Source organism: Hylobates moloch, unplaced genomic scaffold (assembly GCF_009828535.3).
Source record: "Hylobates moloch isolate HMO894 unplaced genomic scaffold, HMol_V3 SCAFFOLD_7, whole genome shotgun sequence".
NCBI lineage: Eukaryota > Metazoa > Chordata > Mammalia > Primates > Hylobatidae > Hylobates > Hylobates moloch.
Genome location: NW_026652282.1, coordinates 9,518,694 through 9,539,551, shown reverse-complemented (window position 1 = coordinate 9,539,551; position 20,858 = coordinate 9,518,694). Strand labels below are relative to the sequence as shown.

The following is a 20,858-nucleotide window of genomic DNA, read 5'->3' as shown; positions in this document are numbered from 1 at the left end:
AATGAGCCAGCCCCAAATGGCAAGAGTGCTAAGGCTGAACAACCTTGAAACATGCTGGGAGGTGAAAGCAGGGAATCTGTCCCTGGGGAGTGTCTGGCCCCAGGAAAGGCTGGTGCTTGAGCTAGTTTGTCCAACCTCCCTCCCGTTTCTCCACCCCCAAGACCCTCCTCCAGTTCTTCACATCTGTCTCACCTTCCCCCTCCCCTGCCCCCATTCTGAAATGCCTCCATCAAGGACTTCGGGAAGACCGAGGCGTTTCCTAAGATATACATCTTTCAGGGCTAAATCGAGAAAAGTCCCAGGCAAACCAAAACAAGTTGGTCACCCTATCGAGAGCAACCATCTGTGCCTTCAGTTAGAACTATTCCAACTACATCTAGAATAAATGACATTGCCTATTAAAACTGCTGGGGACTTCTGCAATCATCTTCCTTTAATTTTTGCAGAAAGATGCTCATACTCAGAGTGGTGTACACATTTTTCCCAAGGTCACCCAGCTTGCTAGCAGCATATCAGGAACCAGATTCTAGATTGCCACACTCCCAATTCAGGGCATTTTCCACTGCATTATGTTTTCACTTTCCTATTCTCTTTTTTTATCACTCTCTTAAAATGTAAAATTCATTCAGCCGAGTTTTCTTTTGGCCACAGAACTCAGCTGTTAGGATAGTGAAGACTGTTCTTCCCATTTATATTGGGCACCAGTTTGGTTGTATTTATGATGGGATGGATGGTGAATGAGGGCTACAATGAAATCAGGTTGTTGTAAATGACCTCAATTGATTACCATCTCTATAATCACATGACATTCATTCCTACCTGTTGTTTCTACAGCCCACTGGAAGTATTGTTGTTTTTAAGAGACGGGGTTTCTCTGTGTTGCCCAGGCCAGTCTCAAATTCCTGGGCTCAAGCAATCCTACTGCCTCAGCCTTCTGTGTAGCTGGGATTACAAGAATGCACCACGGCACTCAGCTGAAAGTTGTTGTTGTTGTTGTTGTTTGAGACAGTCTTGCTGTTGCCCAGGCTGGAGTGCAGTGGCGTGATCATGGCTCACTGCAACCTCCGTCTCCCGGGTTCAAGTGATTCTCGTGCCTCAGCCTCCAAGTGGCCGGGATTACAGGCATGCGCCACCATGCCTGGCTAATTTTTGTATTTTTTAGTAGAGATGGGGTTTCACTATGTTGGCCAGGCTGGTCTCGAACTCCTGATCTCAGGTGATGCACCTGCCTTGGCCTCCTAAAATGCTGAGATGCCAAAAGCATTGTTTTTATTTATAGAGTCCTAACCACTTCAGTAGTAGGAGGAGTGGGAGAGGCTCCTTTTGCAATCCAGGGACCTCCATAATGTTGGTTTTTTGTTACCAAACACACAGGTAAGTGGCATCATGGATTTGATAAACTAACAACAATGTGAGTGCATCAATCCCTGCTTCTGTAAGAATCCCGACTTTAGGATTTTCAACTGTCACTATTCCAACTTCTATTTCTGAAGGTTTGAAATCAATTGATAGAACAGTAGACAGGCATGTAATTGCAGTTTCCACTGTCTGTTTAAATGTCCAATCAAATTTCTTTTTCGCTTTTTTTTTTTTTTTGAGACGGAGTCTCGCTCTGTCGCCCAGGCTGGAGTGCAGTGGCGCGATCTCGGCTCACTGCAGGCTCTGCCCCCCGGGTTCACGCCATTCTCCTGCCTCAGCCTCCAGAGTAGCTGGGACTACAGGCGCCCGCCACCTCGTCCAGCTAATTTTTTGTACTTTTAGTAGAGACTGGGTTTCACCATGTTAGCCAGGATGGTCTCGATCTCCTGACCTCGTGATCCACCCGCCTCGGCCTCCCAAAGTGCTGGGATTACAGGCGTGAGCCACCGTGCCCGGCCCACTTTTTTTTTCAAGGAAGCTGGTTAATAACTCAGTTTGTTTAACTCCTGCTGCAGTGGCTTTAAATCACAGCAGTAACCTGCAGGATCACACTTTCACACCTGAGGGCCTTGTTCTTCATTATACCAATGAAAATCATACAACAACCAATAGACCTCATTGTAGCATTCTGAGTAGTATCAGCAATTCTTCTACACAGAATGTCCACAGGAATCTCATAGCCGTACTTGTATTTCCAGTTAGCTGCCCCCTAGCGTGCCCTCTGTACCTGGGATCTGCTGTTAGCTCTCATTCCGGTCATCACAGTGACAGCCACTGTTTTCAGTTATTTTGACAGCCACTGTTTTCAGTTATTTTGAGTAAGTGAGTCACTGTGCTGGAATCCGATAATTTGTCAGGCATTTCTTCTGTATGATAATTACAGCAGTCTTTTCCTCTGACAAATACTGATGTAAGGCCACCCAGGTTAATAGCCTTAAAAGCATATGCATATTCTATTTGGTAGTGCTGGCCCTCGGGCAAAAAAAATGTTAATGTGGTGGGCAAAACCAGCGCTGGAACCACGGGACATGCTGGTAGAACCACTACTTTAAGCATAATCAAGTTTTTTTTTTTTTTTTTTTTAACATGCAACTATTTGTCACCTAAATGCTACCCTTCACTGAGGCAGTCACATGCCAAGACAATGTAGCCCTGCTAAAATGGCAGGAGGGCAGTGTGTTCCCCTCTACAATTAACACCTAGAAAATGCATGAAAATCTTGCCTCTTCATACCTTACATTCTTTCTAGGGGAGTTTCAGGAGACTCACTCTAAAAACTGAAGTTAATGTACAAACCGAGCAATTCTAAACACTTTACAGATAACGTCTCAGTTACTATCCCCATCTCACATGTAAGGAAACTGAGGCATAGTGGTTAAGCAACCAGCCCAAGGTCGTTGTTGCTGTTGGTTTTTAAACTCCGGTAAGTGGTGAAGTCTGTGTTCCTGGGCATTCTGCTTTCAGAATAGGAAACAGAGCTCAAAGACTGCAATAAAGGAAACCACCCAGGATGTGATCTTGGAAAGCGGGGGCAGAAAAAAGGTGGAAGGATGTGTTCCTGGGGCACAGGGAGATAAATCAGGAAGATAAATATTGGTAATGAGAAAGAGGAGCCCTGTTGATTTCACGCAATTTAGATACAGGATAGCTGAGTATGTTTCAGCCCCTAACTCCCATCTTCCCTGGGACATCCTTGCTCAAACACATCATGTACCGAACACCCTCTGCTGTCCTGTGTCAGTCCACACTGGTACAACCATAGGGTTCTGGAAAATTCTGACATGAACCATCTAATGGTGATCACCCAGCCCTTCCTGGTCTCCCCAGCGTGATTCCAACCTCTGCACGCCTTAGTACTCCATCTTTCCCTTCCCCACTTCCCTGTCCCCTGTAGTTCAGCCAGGGGATTAGATAGATAGGACTTGCCACAGGAAATGAAACGTCTCTGAAGAGGTGTGGCAGCATTATTAAGTGCAATTGTAAAGCTGATGAAGTGTCTTTGGCTTTCACTTCTCCTTCACTTCCCTCCTTTCTAGTACATTCTATCATGTTCTCTCACACTGTGATCACCTTTTTTCTCAGATGGACCTGGCTGTAATTCTTCATATTTCACTGTGACTTCAAGACAACACGTTGCCATTCTTAGTGTTACACATACTTTACAGCTGAGCTTCACCAGGGGAACGTAATTATGACTTGACTTTGCGCTCACGAGAGTAGTTTGAAGTATCACTGAACAGGCTGTTCTGTGGGGACAGGAATCCTTCTCGGTGCTTCTGAAATCAATGAATATGAACAAGTTTTATGCAGCCTACATTTAAGTTTGGTTTGCTCCACTAGATGGATATTGAACATCACTACTCTGATGCGTGAACACACTGTACCGTCTTTAATTTTATAGGAAACGTGGAATTAACAACTTGGACACCTTATGCGGCACAGCTGTTATGCTCTGAGGAAAGGAGATTGCTGGTAAGTTCTTCAGGAAGAAACACCTTCAAAATGGAAAACAGCTGACATCAATTAACTTCTGGCTTTTCTGTAATTTTGTATGCTGGCCTATAATCGTAAAGTAGCAAACATTTTCAGGTACTGCAACACATCACTCCGTCAAAACATATTACTCCACAATGATTATACAAACTATGAAAGCAGTCAGAATGATTTTATTGAAATGTTTTAGTACAATGTTAGAGGATCTTAAAATCTTATATTTTAAACCAATACAAGCACTGCAAATGATATACTCCTGAATCTAGTTGATGTAGTATCTAAAAAGAGAAGTGATCATATGAATATCTATAAGTTGACTAATGTAATTTAAGTTGGAGGCTAAACAACTTTGGTATATTCATATTTCTCTGGCTCCTGTTTCTGGCCAGATAAATGCCAAGTCCACTCCCATTCAGTAGAATTGGACAGGACCAATGTATTTGGTGGTCTCACTTAAGTTTCCACGTCAGGAGCAGCAAGAAATGTACAAATTCTGGGATTAAGCTGCTCCCAAGACAGTCTTCATCACCTTTGTGAACTGGAAACACCAAATAGTTAAGGTCTGAATTTCCACTGTGTGTGGCTAAGTCCAGTCGCGTTGGTTCATAAATGTATTCTGAAGGATTTTAAAATACAAAGGCGGGGCTAAATAATGATAGAAACCATCAGTTCTTAATTCAGAGAATGACAATGCAGGTTCCTATATCCTTTTTAAAAATCGCAGATCATTATTTTAAAACTAGCTCTATATAGTCTTAGACTTTAAATTTAATCTTAGCTGAAATGATTACCTTTAAGTCAGTTGGCTTTAGGCCTTGGTGATTGCTCAATGTAATTTTGGAATTTTAGGATGCAGCATTTCAGGTAAGTGACAGTTATGTTTTAGAAGAGGTAATTTAAAAAATGATCCAGAACTACACTGCTCTGATATGTCTAATGTATACCCCCCAAAATGTGTCAGTGTCCATATTAAGCTAAATAAAATTTGGTCCAAATTAAGCACAATAACCAAGATGGTTTATCTGAAACTGAGTTATCAAAAAAAAAAAAGAAAAATTCAAAATCCATGGTATTATAATTATAAATTTTCCAAGGTTCACTCCAAAGTAAAAGGATAATTAATTCTATACAGGGTTTTACCCAAATGTCCATAGGCATTATCATCAGTATATATTTACACAGAAGGCTTTAATCTGAAGTCACCTTTGGCAACCTCGAAATATATAAACTATGACTTCCACAATGAAATTATATACTTGAAAGTTGTCGCCTCAAAGTACTGAAAGAACAAAGAGATCACCTGTACCTGTTAAAAGTCAAAATGACAAAAACGTTTCTCATTTAAGACAGTTCACTTAAAGACCAAATAACCACCACCATTTCCCCAAAAACTGGAAAGAAATGATCTTGAGCTTTAGAAGGGGAAACAATAAATCTTAGCATATACAAAGATCTGATGCTTTTGCCAGTGATTAACCTATCATTGCTGAGTACCTACAGCTAAAAATCCAGAAAACAAAAACAGGTCAGAAGTCAGAGTAGGCTTGCTGGACACTTCCCATTCTGGATTTATAGCGGGACATGGCTGAACAGGTAGGACACGGATTCCCCATTGTGTGTCCTTCGGATTGCTTCGGCCAAGATCATGGAAATGTCAATGACCTAAATGCCAATGAGAAAAACAAAGGGAGAAGGGAAGCAGGACATCTTAGTTAGAGTTCTTTAAAAATTGAAAAGCTGGAAAGCTGAGAAACAATTTCTGCAGCATACATGATGTGTTGCTATCAAAACCTCCCACACTTTTGAGAAGACAGACAGACAGCTTTGGGGTATGTCTTCAAATTACAACCCCTTGAACCAGACCCATATGGGATCCTGGAAGGGAGATTTTCAATGTAGAGACAGAAGGCTTTTCAGGGATACTGTTAACCAGAGACATCCTTTTCCAGGGGCGTTTGTTGTTTTAAATTAACTGTCGCCCAGGCTGGAGTGCAGTGGGGCAATCTCGGCTCACTGCAAGCTCCGCCTCCCGGGTTCACGCCATTCTCCTGCCTCAGCCTCTCCGAGTAGCTGGGACTACAGGCGCCCGCCACCACGCCCGGCTAATTTTTTGTATTTTTAGTAGAGACAGGGTTTCACCGCGGTCTCGATCTCCTGACCTCGTGATCCGCCCGCCTCGGCCTCCCAAAGTGCTGGGATTACAAGCGTGAGCCACCGCGCCCGGCCGACATGATGCTATTTTTAAGGATCTAAAGTAGGTGCCTGGCTGCTTGGCTGCCTGTGGTGTAGACAGTACCTGAATCTTGGTGCAGTGTTTCATTTTGTCCTCTTGCGGAATTGTGTTTGTGACGACAACAGCCTCAAAGGCGGCATTATTTATTCTGGAAATAGCTGGTCCAGAGAAGATCCCATGGGTAAGGATAGCATACACTTTGGTGGCTCCAGCTGACAGCAGCCTGTAGAACAGCAGAAGATAAAAATTCAGGGTATGCAAATATTCTTGGAATACTCTCCCCCAGTATGAATGGTAAAAGCAAAAAGTGTGCTCCATAAAAGAAAAACGCAACAAATTTCACTCACATTTATTAACCTAAGATAGGATCACTCAAGCATGAGCAAAACACTTTGTATTCCATTAAATCGGGGACTATCAACCTTGGCACTTGAGCCAGGATAATTCTTTGTCATGGGGGCTGTCCTATGCATTATGGGAAAATTCAACAGCATCCCTGGCCTCTACCCACTAACAACAACCCACCCCTCAGCCGTGACAACAAAAAAAGTCTCTAAACATTGCCACATGTCTCCCAGGGAGCAAAATCACTCCTGGTTGAGAACCACCAGTTTAAACCGATATAGCCAAACATCATTGTTTTGATGTGTAATCAACATAAAAACATATATGCAAATAAGATATATATTCATTGTTTCATATTAAGTCTCCAAACCTAGTGGCCTTTTTACACTCTCAGCACATCTTAAGTCAGACTGGCCATATTCCAAGAGCTCCCCGGCCATGTGTGGCTGGGTGGGGGCTTCCATACTGGACAGCAGCTCTACAAATCCTCCAGACACCCATGTGGCCGAGAAGGCTGGCACGAAAGCCAAATGGAAGGAAGCTAGGGCCTGAAGAAGCCCGAAAAACCGTCTTTCCTTTCGTGCTCAGTGCAAAGGGAAGCACCTTCTCTGACCCTTTTTCAAGTACACTACAAGTTCACCCTGGAAAATGAAAAGGCCCATGCTTTCTTTTCTACCAGAGAAAGACGTATAAAGATAAAAGAGCCTAGAATCTCCTTTGGTCTAAAACTCCACTGCCAAGACCAGCAATAATCAGGAAAAAGGAGCCCAATTTCTAAAAGCTGATGTGCTTCCCTTTCCTAGTGAGAAGTCCTAACGCTTTCCCCACCGCCCTGCGTACTTGTCCGCAGCATGGCAGATGGTGCCGCATGTGTCAGCCATGTCATCCACGAGGATGGCCACGCGGTCCTTCACGTCGCCCACCAGGACCATCCGGTCCACTTCATTCGCCTTCTTCCTCTCTTTGTGGATCAAAGCAAATTCCACATTCAACCTGTCTGCAATCGATGTGACCCTGGCAAAGGCACAAATGAACATGTTCATACAGTCAACTAGAGATCTCTTCTTTAAAGCTGTATTTTAGGAATGTAGCAGGCAACCACACTCGAGATGATGTAAGAATCAAGTCTCTCTTCATCAGCCCAGGCATGATCTGGGGCAGGCACTTAGCAGTCCACAGGGAGAAATGTGCTAATGGCAGACCTTGCAACTGGGGCGGCTAGGAATGACTGTCAGGGCACCCCGGCCACTGGATAAAACTACTGGATAAGAATTTGATATTCAATTTGTTAGCATTTGTGGGTAGCATTTTAAAACCATGACAGGTACAACTTAAAGCAAGTTATTTAGGAACTACTATTTGCCCAGTTTGTGGCACAGACAGTGGGGACAAAAGTCCTGGTTAATACAGCCATCTAATATGTAGGCTAGTCAGGATGGGCTTCATTGCATTCAAGGTCTAAGGAGACTCTAAACTGTGAGCCCAGCTCCTCTGCTCATCTAAGGCAAATGCTCAGACATCAGTGGTGCCAGGCATGGCATCGTGCCTGTACGGCCAGCTACTCAGGAGTCTCAGGTAGAAGGATGGCTTGAGCCTGAGTTCGAATCCAGCCTGGACAACATAGCAAGACCCCATCTCTTTAAGAAAAAAATCACTGGCTCAGGAGGAGCTGAGCTGCCAACAGGAAGAGAAAGTGGGCAGGCCTCGCTTGCTGGTGAGCCTGAGGCATTTCAGATTTTCCTGTGAAGAGTGGATTTAAATGGTGAAACTTATTTCAAGACAATGCCACAGGCATAAAGTAACATTAAGATTTTCCTATTCCAGTTTTTAAAATAACAGTCATTATGCAACTTAGCTGAAAAAATACTTTGGGGACCAATACACACATAGGCCAACTTAAGATGCAGTACATGGAGGATATAACCTCCACACACTAGTTTTAAAGTCCTAGTCCTACTCACTGTGTCATCCTCAGATGACGACCAGGAATGGGGTTCCTCGCGTGCTCTGATGAAGGACAGAGGGGGCACTCTCTGGGGCTGAGAGGGCAGTGGGAAGGGCAGTTAGGTGCTCCAGGCTCCCCTCCCTATTTCTGAGGATTTTCACAACACAACCAGTGTTTCTTTTCTTTTTTCTTTTTTGAGACGGAGTTTCACTCTTGTTGACCAGGCTGGAGTGCAATGGCACAATCTCGGCTCACTGCAACCTCTGCCTCCTGGGTTCAAGCAGTTCTCTTGCCTCGGCCTCCTGAGTAGCTGGGATGACAGGCAGGCACCACCACGTCCGGCTAATTTTGTATTTTTAGTAGAGACAGGGTTTCTCCATGTTGGCCAGGCTGGTCTCGAACTCCTGACCTCAGGTGATCCGCCCGCCTCAGCTTCCCAAAGTGCTGGGATTACAGGCATGAGCCACTGTGCCCAGCCAGTATTTCTTTTCAATTGTGGTAAAATGTACATAACACAGAATTTATCCTTGGAACCATTTTAAAGTGTATTAATTCAATGGCACCAAGTACATTCACAATATTGCACAACTATTATCTCTATCTAGTTCCAGAACATTTCATGATATCAAAAGGAAACCCTACACCCCTTAAGCAGGCACTCCCTATTCCCCCCTCCCCCCAGGCCCTGCCAAGCATGAATCTATTTTCTGTCTCTATGGATTTACCTATTCTGAACTTTTTGTATAAATGGAATCATAAAATACATGCACTTTTGTGTCTGGCCTCTTTCAATTAGCATAAACTGTTCATAGTTCATCCACACTGCTGCATAGATCATTACTTCATCTCTCTTTAAGCCTGAATAACATTCCATTGGGTGGAATGGAACAGCGCATTGCGTTCATCCATTCATCTGTTCATGGCCACTCAGGTTGGTTCCATCTTTTGGCTATACTGAATACTGCCGCTATGAATACTGGTGTATAAGTATCTATTTGAGTCCCTGTCTTCAAGTCTTTGGGGAATATACCTCAGAGTGGAATTGCTGGGTCATATGGTAACTCTGTATAACCTATTCGGCTAATATTTCCTTTTTTTTTTTTATGAGAAACATCTTTTATTTCTTGTAAAGAGGTGAAAATAAGATTTTTTAATATTTCTCACTCGTAAGATTTTTAAACTCTTAAAAATGTAATATCCTCTTTTCAAAGCACATGCCATCTTAAAAAAATCTTAGCAATGTCCATTTGCACTCAAAGAAAAACATGCAGCACCATTGTCTTCTGACAAAATTCTGCATAAAAAAACCCTGTGCAACTTTTTGCAAATATGTTCCTTCTTTATTATTCAGGGACTCCAAACCACAAACATTCAGTGCAATATTTATCGTTTTTTATTTCTGTAGGAAACACAGGACCAATGATGTCTTCTGATAACTGTTCCCTGATGATTTGTTGGGTTTATTGGATCTGAGGATCCTCGGATCCAATAAACCCAACAAATGAATTCCCAAACAATCTTAAAACTACAGAAGACCAAGAAAGCTTAAAAGAGACAAAGAATAAAGACGAGTCACCTAGTAAGGATGGCCAAGTCCTCAACTTCCCCAGTGGAAGCCAGAAGTTATGGAGTCATATCTTCAATGTGATATGAGAAAATAACTATCAGGCTAGGACTCTGTACTCAGCAAAACTGCCTTTCCAGAAGGAGAGCAAAATAAAGATAGTTTCAGCCAAACTATACAACCTGAGAATTTATTTCTAACATATAACCACTTAAAGAATGCAACTTAAGCAAAAGGAAAATCACCACAGATACATCGAGATGTGGTGGGGGGCAGGGACAGAGAAAGGGAAGCAAAGATATTGATCAATATGTGGACAAATCTAAACAAATGTTGATTGTACAAAACCAAAATAATAATAATGTCTACTTTGTGGAGAAGGAAAAACTAAAGCATACAGTAGCTAAGCATGGTGGCTCACACCTATACTCCCAGCACTTTGGGAGGCCGAGGCAAGCAGATCGCTTGAGCCCAGGAGTTGGAGACCAGCCTGGGCAACATAGTAAAACCCCGTCTCTACAAAAAATACAAAAATTAGCCAGGCATGGTGGCATGCGCCTTTAGTTCCAGCTACTTGGGAGGCTAAGGTGGCAGGATTACTTGAGCCTGGGAGATCGGGGGCTGCAGTGAGCTGTGATCGCGCCACTACACTCCAGCCTGGGTGACAGAGCAAGACTCTGTCTCAAAAACAAAAAAAAAAACACATAGTAAGGCGGTGGTCATAAATCCAAATATGTCAATTTTCATAAAAGAAGAGGGACCAAACTTTCCAGTTAAACACAGAGACTGTGAGATAACAGAATAAGACATCAACGTCCTTGAAGCAAAGGGAATCATTACTATGTTGAGGTCCATGCTTCTCCTACCCTTAAAACACTCATCCTACCCTTAAAACACTCATCCTACCCTTAAAACACTCATCCTACCCTTAAAATACTCATCCTACCCTTAAAATACTCATCCTACCCTTAAAATACTCATCCTACCCTTAGAACACTCATCCTACCCTTAGAACACTCATCCTACCTTTAAAACACTCATTCTTCAGGATGCAACCAAAACCACAGTAGCCCTAGCAGATACCCTTTGTAAACTTGTCTAGCTGTCAACAGTTTCCTTACTTAAAGATTTAATAAAAAAAATTAAAGGCCAACAAAAATCTTGCTCCATAATCACCTTAAAACACATACAGTTCAGCCAGGCACGGTGGCTCACAGCTGTAATCCCAGCACTTTGGGAGGCTGAGGTGGGTGGATCACCCGAGGTTAGGAGTTCAAGATGAGCCTGGCCAACATGGTGAAACTCCATCTCTACAAAAATACAAAAAGTAGCCGGGCATGATGGTGGGTACCTGTAACCCCAGCTACTCGGGAGGCTGAGGCAGGAGAATTGCTTGATCCCGGGAGGTGGAGGTTGCAGTGAGCCAAGATTGCGCCATTGCACTCCAGCCTGGGCGACTGAGCAAGACTCTGTCTCAAAAAACAAACAAACAAAACACGTACAGTTCTACTATCTACGTGCCAATGTCATAAAAGCCACTTGAACTCCAGGTAAGGAAAGCTACTTTCTGGGAACATGAGACAGGTTTTCCCAAGACACATGAACACCTTGCACAACATGTCCACATACATTACCGTCTGCTTATTTGGTAAAGACTAGGCAGATTTGGGCATGACAGGATAGCAGTCCACAGCCCAGCACTGGGAAGCACTGCCCTTTGTGGTGGAAGTTCTATACCGGAGAAGTTGAAGCAGAACCTGTTTTCATCTCTCTGCCGGGTGGCGCCTGTTCTCACGAGCCTGCTCACAAGCAGACAGCATGGTAGGCATGGAAGTCGGACTGGGAAAGAAGGCGAGCTCTGTGATTCTTGGCAGTGGGGGACACAGACATCTCACTTGAGCGGGGAGCCCTAGCCACTTAAAGGTATCCAATGGTAATGTCAGAAGAAGAAGATAAAATACTCCTGCAAACAGCTTCCTGGGTTGTTAGAACACTAGGATTTCCTGAAAAAGCTATAGGTAACTCTTCTTTTCCTTGTATATCATGGAGACCTAATACCTACTCCTACCAAATGACGTTGACACAATGTACCACACTGAAATCTTAGGCAGAAAAAGGCAGAACGAAAATTATATACATACAGTTTTGGATTTCTTCTGGGCACGTATTTACAATCTTTTCTCTGTGGGTGCATGTGCCATATCGGCTCCCCCAGGAGAGACAGATACATAGTACACCAAATTATTCATAGTGGTATCACTGGTCGAGATATAAAGTAGTTAAGATTTTCTTCTTTCCACTTTCCAAATTTCCTATAGAGCTTCTCCAAAGATTATATAATCAGAAAAAAAAGTTAAACCTGAGTTACCTAGTTTTACCCTCTTCCCATACCACTTTTAGGTTGACACTTGCCGTCTCAGCAGTGGTAGGTAGGTTTCTTGGGTTTAATTTTTTTTCCGTGGTCAACCCAACCAAGCTACAAAGCCTACCCAAGAGTGACCTCCTGTGGCAACATTCAGTTTTACCTGGAACGAGTCAAGCTTCAAAGCTTTTTCTAAAGCAACAAGCTCCAATTGGTCAGACAGAAATTTACAGTATTTTATTTTGCTAACTATGACCTTTTGCATCAAGCAAAGAAGTCACAGATAATGTCAACTGCATATGTCATGTATTACCTGCAAGGCTGTTCTGAGGAGACTGTCAGTTGGGGGCTAGAATATGAGGATGACAATGATGTGTAGCAGAAACACTTGGAAAACAGAAAGGAGGTGACAAAAATTCTGAAATGTACTTCCCTAAAAAGCTTGATTTTCCTGGCAGAGGGAGCAGGGGTGGTTGAGTGCAGACTGCTTGAAAGGAGGTCTGAACAAAACAAAACAGCATCTCAACCCCAGCCATTTACTCTGTTTACTTTATTCTGCATTTTTTTTAAAAAGTAGGAGTTGGCAAATAGCTATCTGTTTGAAATGCGGAACTCTGTATATGATGAAAGATGCCATTTCAAATCAATAGAGGTGGATTATTTAATAAATAGTTTTGGAAAAACTAGACAGTAGAGTCGGGGTGGGGGTGGGGGCTGGATTCTTATTTCATTCTTTATTCCAAAATAAATTTCAGATGGAAGTAAACGGGACATTAAAAAAGAAAAAAATATACAAAATCATGGGAGAAGACTAATTTTAAGAGAAGGATGACTCCTACATAAACTCAGAAGCCATAATGTGAAGAAAAAATAAACATGACTACGTAAGAAGGTTTTTAAAGTCCTGCAGAGAATAAAAATACAAAAAAGGAGAAGAAATGAAAAAACTTGGAGAAATATTTGCAACACACATGAGAAACAGCTGTGATCTCTTGTCCATGCAAAACTGTAGACAATCCACAAGAAAGGTCCCAGCCAAGAGAACAATAGGCAAAAGATCTGAATAGAGACCCCTCTCAGGGCAAATCAGCATACCCTGGTAAGGGCACTACCCTCACCCACAGCAACCTGAGCTCACAGGAAGAGGATGCCATAGATCACCTACCTGATCTGGAAGTAAACTGCCTGATAACCCACTGTGTGAGCAAGGCTGTGTAGAAAGTCACTAGCATCCATACCCGATAGAATGTCAACTGGTATATTTTTTGGAAAAGACCATATTTTGGCACTGCCCATCAAACCTAAAATGGCTCATGCCTTTTGACTCGGCAATTCCACTTCTAGGAATGTTTCCTACTAGCACAGGTGTACAAAATGTCAAAGCAACGATATTGCTTCAGAACTGCATTTAAGAGTGCAAACAACGGCACCTACAAATGGGTAAGAGGGGGCCTGACTGGTCATAGGAGCTGTGGTACATGCACACAAGGGAATATTGCACAGCTGCACAACACAGCTATGGAATCATTGTTAAGATACAGCAAGTGAGTTTTTCAGAAAAGCACAATGAAGAACTGTGTACATCACATTGCCATTTGCATGAAATAAATAGGCAGATATACGTTTAAATAACACAATTCTGACACTGGAAATAACAGTGGCATTTAAAGAACGGGGACGGGACACTTTTGTACTGTCTGAATTTCTGCTAAGAGCATGTATGATATTCTTAGACTATGTATATAAAAACAGGGTTGGGGGAGGAAAGAAAGATGGTCATACAAATTTGTGGAATCTACTATTCTTTGGGCTGAGTAGCTGCCAAAATAACATTTTCTGGTTTACAAAGGTATCTGCCAGACACGAAGGCCACGTTCTATACTACCAATTGATATACAAAGTCTCCAAAAGATAACCCCATAAAGATAGAAAGTAGATTCCTGGCTGCCAGGGATAAGGTGGGGGGGGAAGTAAACGGGGAGTGACTGCTAATGGGTACAGGGTTTCTTTTTGGGGTGATAAAAATGCTCTGGAATTAGATAGTGATGGTTGCACAAATCTCTGAATATGCAAAACACTGCTGAATTGTACACTTTAAATGGGTAAATTGTACGTATTTGGAGTTTTTCGTTTTTTCTTTTTCTTTTTTGAGATGGACTCTCGCCCTGTCACCCATGCTGGAGTGCAGTGGTGTGATCTCAGCTCACTGCAACCTCCACCTCCCAGGTTCAAGTGATTCTCCTGCCTCAGCCTCCTGAATAGCTGGAATTACAGGCGTGCACCACCAAGCCCAGCTAATTTTTGTATTTTCAGCAGAGACGGGGTTTCACCCTGTTGGCCAGGCTGGTCTCGAACTCCTGACCTCAAGTGATCCACCTGCCTTGGCCTCCCAAAGTGCTGGGGTTACAGGTGTGAGTCACTGCACCCGGCCAATTGTACGTATTTGAATTACACTGTAACAAAGCTGTTATTATAACCCAGTTACATCTAAAGCTTGCTCCTGTACCCCTTTGGCTGGATTCTTTGCCTCTGACCCTCCATTGGGCCACTGCATTTGCCTCATTTGAATGCAGATTCCATGTGACTTGCAGAAGTTTCCAAGTCAACTGCAAGCATTTCTAGTAGATATGACTCCAAAATGTTGCTCACAATCTATTGCAGAGGACTCTCAACGTAATTCAACCTTGATTCTTGGCCAAGGGCATTTTTGTGAACATTACACACCGTACAGTAATAGGCTATGTGACACAGCACTGCTCTCCACCCCACGACTGCCCATCTAGGGTCTTTGCAAGTTAACTTTCTGCGCCCGTCTTTTATATATTTGTGTCTCCTCCCTGGCCACAGCCACTTCCTGCTGCTGGCAGAGGCCGATCTCCAGCTGCAGGGTCCGTTCCTTCTCTTCTGTGCTGGGAACCCAAGCAGCCGTTGGAAGGCAGCTTTGAGCAGAAACAACAAGGCTCTTCTAAGAATCAGGGCCTGTGTTTCCCTGCAAGAGTGTTAAGACAACTTTCTGGGCTACTTCTAAGCTTTTGTGTTTGATCCTAGGTCCTCAGCTGGGCTGCAGGCAGATGAGGGTGCCAAATGAGGGACAGGCTTTTGATGTCAGACATTCCAAAGGCTGATCACTTGTCACTCTCATCACATCTCTATTTGTGCACATTTAGAACTTCCTTGCTTCCTCACTGGACTGGGGGGTAGAAGTCTCTCCTACTTCTCCCTTGTGGAGGTCTCTACCTACACAATAAAACTCCCTTCCCAGCCTTTTTTCTTCCCAGATAGCATCTGCAAAGCTCTACAAGGTCACTGGGTCACCAAGCCTCAGCTTGCAGCATTCTCTTATTGTGCTCATCCTTGATTCTGAACACCCTGTACCCTGATTGCTTGTTAACGCCTTGAGTATCTCTGCCAAGCCCTTGAGATGTGCTATTTAGTACCACGTTCTCACACCACTGGGTGTGTCATCACTGCCGTACTGTTACTACCAGGTTGTTGTTAACTCTCCTTCACCTCGGTTTCCTTTTAAACTTACTTATTTGATAGTCCAGTAATTGTTATCTTATCCCCAAGTATTGGCTGCCTGCTGCCCTGTTGTCTGCACGTGCTGGGTCTGCGTGGACTGTGTTCTCTTGGTTTTCTAACTTTGGATGAGGCACCGGGTCAGGTTGAGCAGGGAGCACTCACCGAGCAGCTAGGATTGTGAAATTCTCCCTCTGCAGGGGCTCTGCAGCCTGGAGCACATTTTCGTGTGTATTCCACTCCACATCTGAATGTGGCACAGGCTCGTGGTTTGACTTCTCATAGGTGACTATTTCCTCCTCTAATCCAAAGGCCGAGGTAAAGATGGGCTTTCCCCCTGGCTTTTGGCTAGAAGTCTGGCTTTCAGCTCTCTTCTCTTCTTCTTCTTTTTTTTTTTTTTTAGAGTCAGGGTCTCACTCTGTTACCCAGGCTGGAGTGCAGTGGTGTGATCATAGCTCACTGCAGCCTGGAGCGCCTGGGCTCAAGTGATTCTCCCGCCTCGGCCTCCCAAGGTGCTAGGATTACAGGCATACATCACCGTGCCTGGCTTTAGCTCCCTTCTTTATGGGGGTTTCCATGTGAGTATTAAAACCCAAGCCACCAGGCTCTTCCTGGATCTGATGCCCATCCCCCAAGCCACCTGGACATGGCTTTCCGCCTCTGCTTTATTTCTTGGTCTCAGATATTTCCTTCTTGGTATTCTATGTACAGAGATTTCTTTTAAAAAAATTTGTTCTGTTTTGGCTACCATTTCCAAGTGCTGTTAATTAAAAGACTTATTTTCCAATTAGGCTCATTACTTTTATAATCAGAAAACAATAACTTAAAAAAAACCTCAAACACATCTACCCTTTGCTGAAAACAAACCAATATATACCTATTGTGTATGTGTGTCTCTGTTTGTATTTTCTTCTTTCCTGAATGATGAAATATTAACAAAGATGATGGGTTTCTGCTCTGGAAGTGAAGCCTGCGGGTCTTTCTACTTACTTGCTCATTAGCAAAATAAAGCTTTAAGTAATTTATAGCATGCTTCCTTATCTAATACATCGGAAAAGGAAAAACCAGTCAGCAGATGGAGAAACCTGCAAGGTGTAGCCTGCATGATACCTTTTGGCTCCCCCTGCGTCAGGTGAAACAATGATACAGTTCTTCCACTCGGCAATGTTTTCCCGAATCCACTGCAGGACTGCGGGCTCCGCATACAAATTATCCACAGGAATATCAAAGAATCCCTAAAGGGAGAAGTGAGTGTCATGTTGCAGGGTTTTGTTTTGTTTTGTTTTTTCTTTTTTTTTAAAATGATAATTGCTTTCATTAAATAACATTTGCATTTTTTGTTCAAAAGAAGCTTTTATAACAGACTCCCTTTTGTTAATTTTAAACAGAATTAAATCAAAAGACAGATATGTTATAGGGGCATATTTCAGTCCAATCTGTCTTTTGGGACATATTCTATTGTCTTATGATGGCCTATATTCTGAGGAAGAGAATGGCTATGCAGGACGGTGAGGGAAAGGGTTTGTTGTCTCTTTAGTAGTTATTATAAATCAAATACTTCACGTTCATTATATAACACAAAGTGGCATAGTACAATTTGGCCTGTTTTAGAGACAAAGAAAATAAGTTATGAAGAAGTCAAAAAGTATACATTATGACTCTGCCATTCTAATTATTTTCCATAAGCTGAGATGGAACTATACAGAGCTTACTACGAAAAAGCCATCCCCACTCCTCCAAAATTGACTGTGGGGCAAGGTGGTGATAGAGACTGGAAGTACTAATATCAAATTATATTTTCAAGTTTAGTAAAGACAAAAATCCAAGAGAGTAGCCATGTATAAACTCAAACACAAGTAATGTTACCTCTTCTAAGATTATTTAACAGACTTGATTTAACCATTTGAGAAGGAAAACATGGATACCTGTATCTGAGAAGCATGCAGGTCCATGGTGATGATGTGATCCGCCCCAGCCACCGACAGCATATTGGCCACAAGTTTTGCAGAAATTGGGGCACGACTCTAAAAGTAAGAATGTTAATTTTATAACAGGAAAAGATGGATACTGTTACATTCCTCCCACTAGGACGTACATGAGAAGGATAAATCATAGATGCAATCAACGAAGCATCGAAAAGAAAATTATACATGTTGTAACAGCAAAAGATATATTCATTCCATCTTATTCAGCAAATATTTACTATTTACGTATACTACTGCAAAACTAAGTGCTTGACGTTGGGTATAGAGAACAAACATGAAAGAAGCAGTTAAACATATGTACATGTAATGTCACAATTTGTATAACTGAAATCATGGTAAGTGTGTAGAAATAAAAGGTACGGAGAGAGAGAGAGATGATAGTAGTAGGAAGGACATAAAGTTTAAACAAGATCATTATTAGCAGTCCCTCTGAGGAAATCACTTTTAAGGCAAGTTTAGCAAAGGCGAGGAGAATAGTGTTCTAGAAGGACAGAGTGGCACATGTGAAATCACTGAGGCCAAGAGACCCTCACACAGCCAGAGGCTAAAAGAAGTCCAGCTATTAAAGAGGAATTCATGAGCTGACATTTGGACATGAGCCGACAGTTGGACGCTAACACTATTACAAATGGAAAAAAGCAAGGTCAAAGAATGAATACTGTAAGGGGATTGATAATAGTTACTGTTTAATTTCATACTTAGTGTCATTTACTGACATTATGTTCTTTGTAAAATTACCTAACTTCTCTATAGCTTTGGTTTCCACATCATAAATGATGGACAATACAACTACCCACATCAAAGAAATCCAAGAAATTATATAGACACATGATTAGACCCAGGTGGATTTCAGCATTTTGTTGTAAACAACAGTATTTCTATATATCAGCCACAAAAAAGAAAATAAAAGCTTAAAAAAAGATTTCATTCAAAATAGTAACAAATGATCCTTGTTACACACACACACACACACACACACACACACACACACACACAGTATATTCATGTAAAAACACATGCAGGAAGGAATTACATCGAAAATGTTAACAGATTATTTGTGTTTTCCCTAATATACCACTTTTTAAAAAGAAATATGTATTTTATCATTAAAAATAGGTATATATGGGGCACGGTGGCTTACGCCTGTAATCCCAGCACTTTGGTAGGCCGAGGCGGGCGGATCACGAGGTCAGAAGATCCAGACCATCCCGGCTAACACGGTGAAACCCCGTCTCTACTAAAAACCCAAAAAATTAGCCAGGCGTGGTGACGCATGCCTGTAGTCCCAGCTACTCGGGAGGCTGAGGCAGGAGAATCGCTTGAACCCGGGAGGCAGAGGTTGCAGTGAGCCGAGATGGCACTACTGCACTCCAGCCTGGGCGACAGAGCGAGACTCCGTCTCAAAAAAAAAAAAAAAAAAAAAAAGGTATGCATGTATGTTCAAAACAGAAAAGAATGAGAGGAAAACACTCTAAAAAGTTAACAGATGTTTCTAGAATGTGAGATTATAGGAAAATATATTTTTCTTGCTTTTTTATTTTTTCAATCTTCTCCACTAATTATAGATCATAACTCATGTTTTCATCATTTAACTCCCCTGTACTATATTCCATGTTGCCTTTGGGATAAAATCGAATTTTCGCAGCTTTATTCTCCAAAGTTCTCCGGCCAGTCTGGCTGCAGCCTACTAGGAATAGCTCCTTTCCCACACCTCTGCTTCAGGAAGCTTCCTTAAAGTCAGCCTTGGGGCTGCTCTTCCTCCTCTAGAATAAACACTTGAAGCCTGGCCATTATACCCACATGCCTGCCTTGTCCCTATTCCACCGCCTCTGCCGAGCCAATGTGTCTGATCCTCCAAGTCTGGTTCAAATCTCCCAATTTTAAGGCAGAACTCCAGGAATCATCTCTCCTTTCTAAGGGGGCACAGAATTGGTAAGCATTTGGCCCTACCATTTGGGACTGCCTTGTGATACCTGCTGAAAGATAGATGTTCGGAGATATTATATGTAGAAATGTCATAGTTCACAGTTAGAATACATCCCTCAAGGGCAAACAACTGGTTTTGGAGATTTTCACATCATCCGCAGAACACAGCTCCACACTCTGCATTCAATAGTTCTTTAATAAATATTTACTAACAGAATCTCTATTAACACTAAATGTCCAAGGCTTACTCATTAGCCTCACTAATTGTGAGAATTATTTAGTGTAACAAGGTTCCAGGATAATAAAAAGAGCAAATCAGTTGCTACAACTGCTTTGTAATGGAACCTGATTTGCAACACTAATCAATTTTGTGCTTTTCCTACAATTGTCGAATCAGTTACTACGGGTTGAAAGGTCCCCTCCAAAATTGAGGTGTTGCCAATGTGATAGGATTAAGAAGTGGGGCCTTTAAAAGGTGATTAGGCCCTGAGGGCTGCTCCCTTGAGACCGGGATTAAGGTCCTTCTAAAGGAGGCTTCAGGCAGCATTTTGCAAACTTGCCCTTCCATCTTCTAGCATGTAAGGACACAGCATTCTTCCCTCTGGAGGACGCAGCCCGTACCAGACACCAAATGCTGCTGCTTGGTCGTGGTCTTCCAGTCTCCAGGACTATGAGAAAATACATTTTTGTCCTTTCTTCCCCCCCTTCCCAGGACACACGTTCAAAGAATATTTCTTTTTTTTTTTTGAGATGGAGTTTTGCTCTTGTTGCCCTGGCTGGAGTGCAATGGTGTGATCTCGGCTCACCACAACCTCCACCTCCCGAGTGGCTGGGATTACAGGCATGCGCCACCACACCCGGCCAATTTTGTATTTTTAGTAGAGATGGGGTTTCTCCATGTTGGTCAGACTGGTCTCGAACTCCCGACCTCAGGTGATCCGCCCACCTTGGCCTCCCAAAGTGCTGGAATTACAGGCGTGAGCCACCGTGCCCAGCACCAAAGAATATTTCTGTTCTTTATAAATTATCCAGTGTGTGGTATTTTGTTAAAGTAGCACAGACTAAGA

General features: G+C 42.7%; 1 protein-coding gene and 1 pseudogene across 2 annotated transcripts in view; both read right to left on the bottom strand.

Annotated features, from left to right (window-relative positions):
* Positions 1-1,359: 1,359 nt before the first annotated feature.
* LOC116812261 (proteasome subunit alpha type-6-like) lies at positions 1,360-2,449 on the bottom strand (annotated as a pseudogene).
* A 1,616-nt stretch (positions 2,450-4,065) lies between these two features.
* Positions 4,066-20,858, bottom strand: part of PRPS2 (phosphoribosyl pyrophosphate synthetase 2) — a 32,310-nt gene continuing 15,517 nt past the window's right edge. For both annotated transcript variants that reach the window (XM_032756576.2, XM_032756577.2), the window contains exons 3-7: positions 17,806-17,904; positions 16,991-17,115; positions 7,331-7,504; positions 6,209-6,368; positions 4,066-5,574 (exon numbers count right to left, since the gene is read on the bottom strand). In XM_032756576.2, coding sequence (XP_032612467.1) covers positions 5,482-5,574; positions 6,209-6,368; positions 7,331-7,504; positions 16,991-17,115; positions 17,806-17,904 — 651 coding nt within the window. In that variant the 3' untranslated portion in view covers positions 4,066-5,481. The remainder of the gene's footprint in view (positions 5,575-6,208; positions 6,369-7,330; positions 7,505-16,990; positions 17,116-17,805; positions 17,905-20,858) is intronic.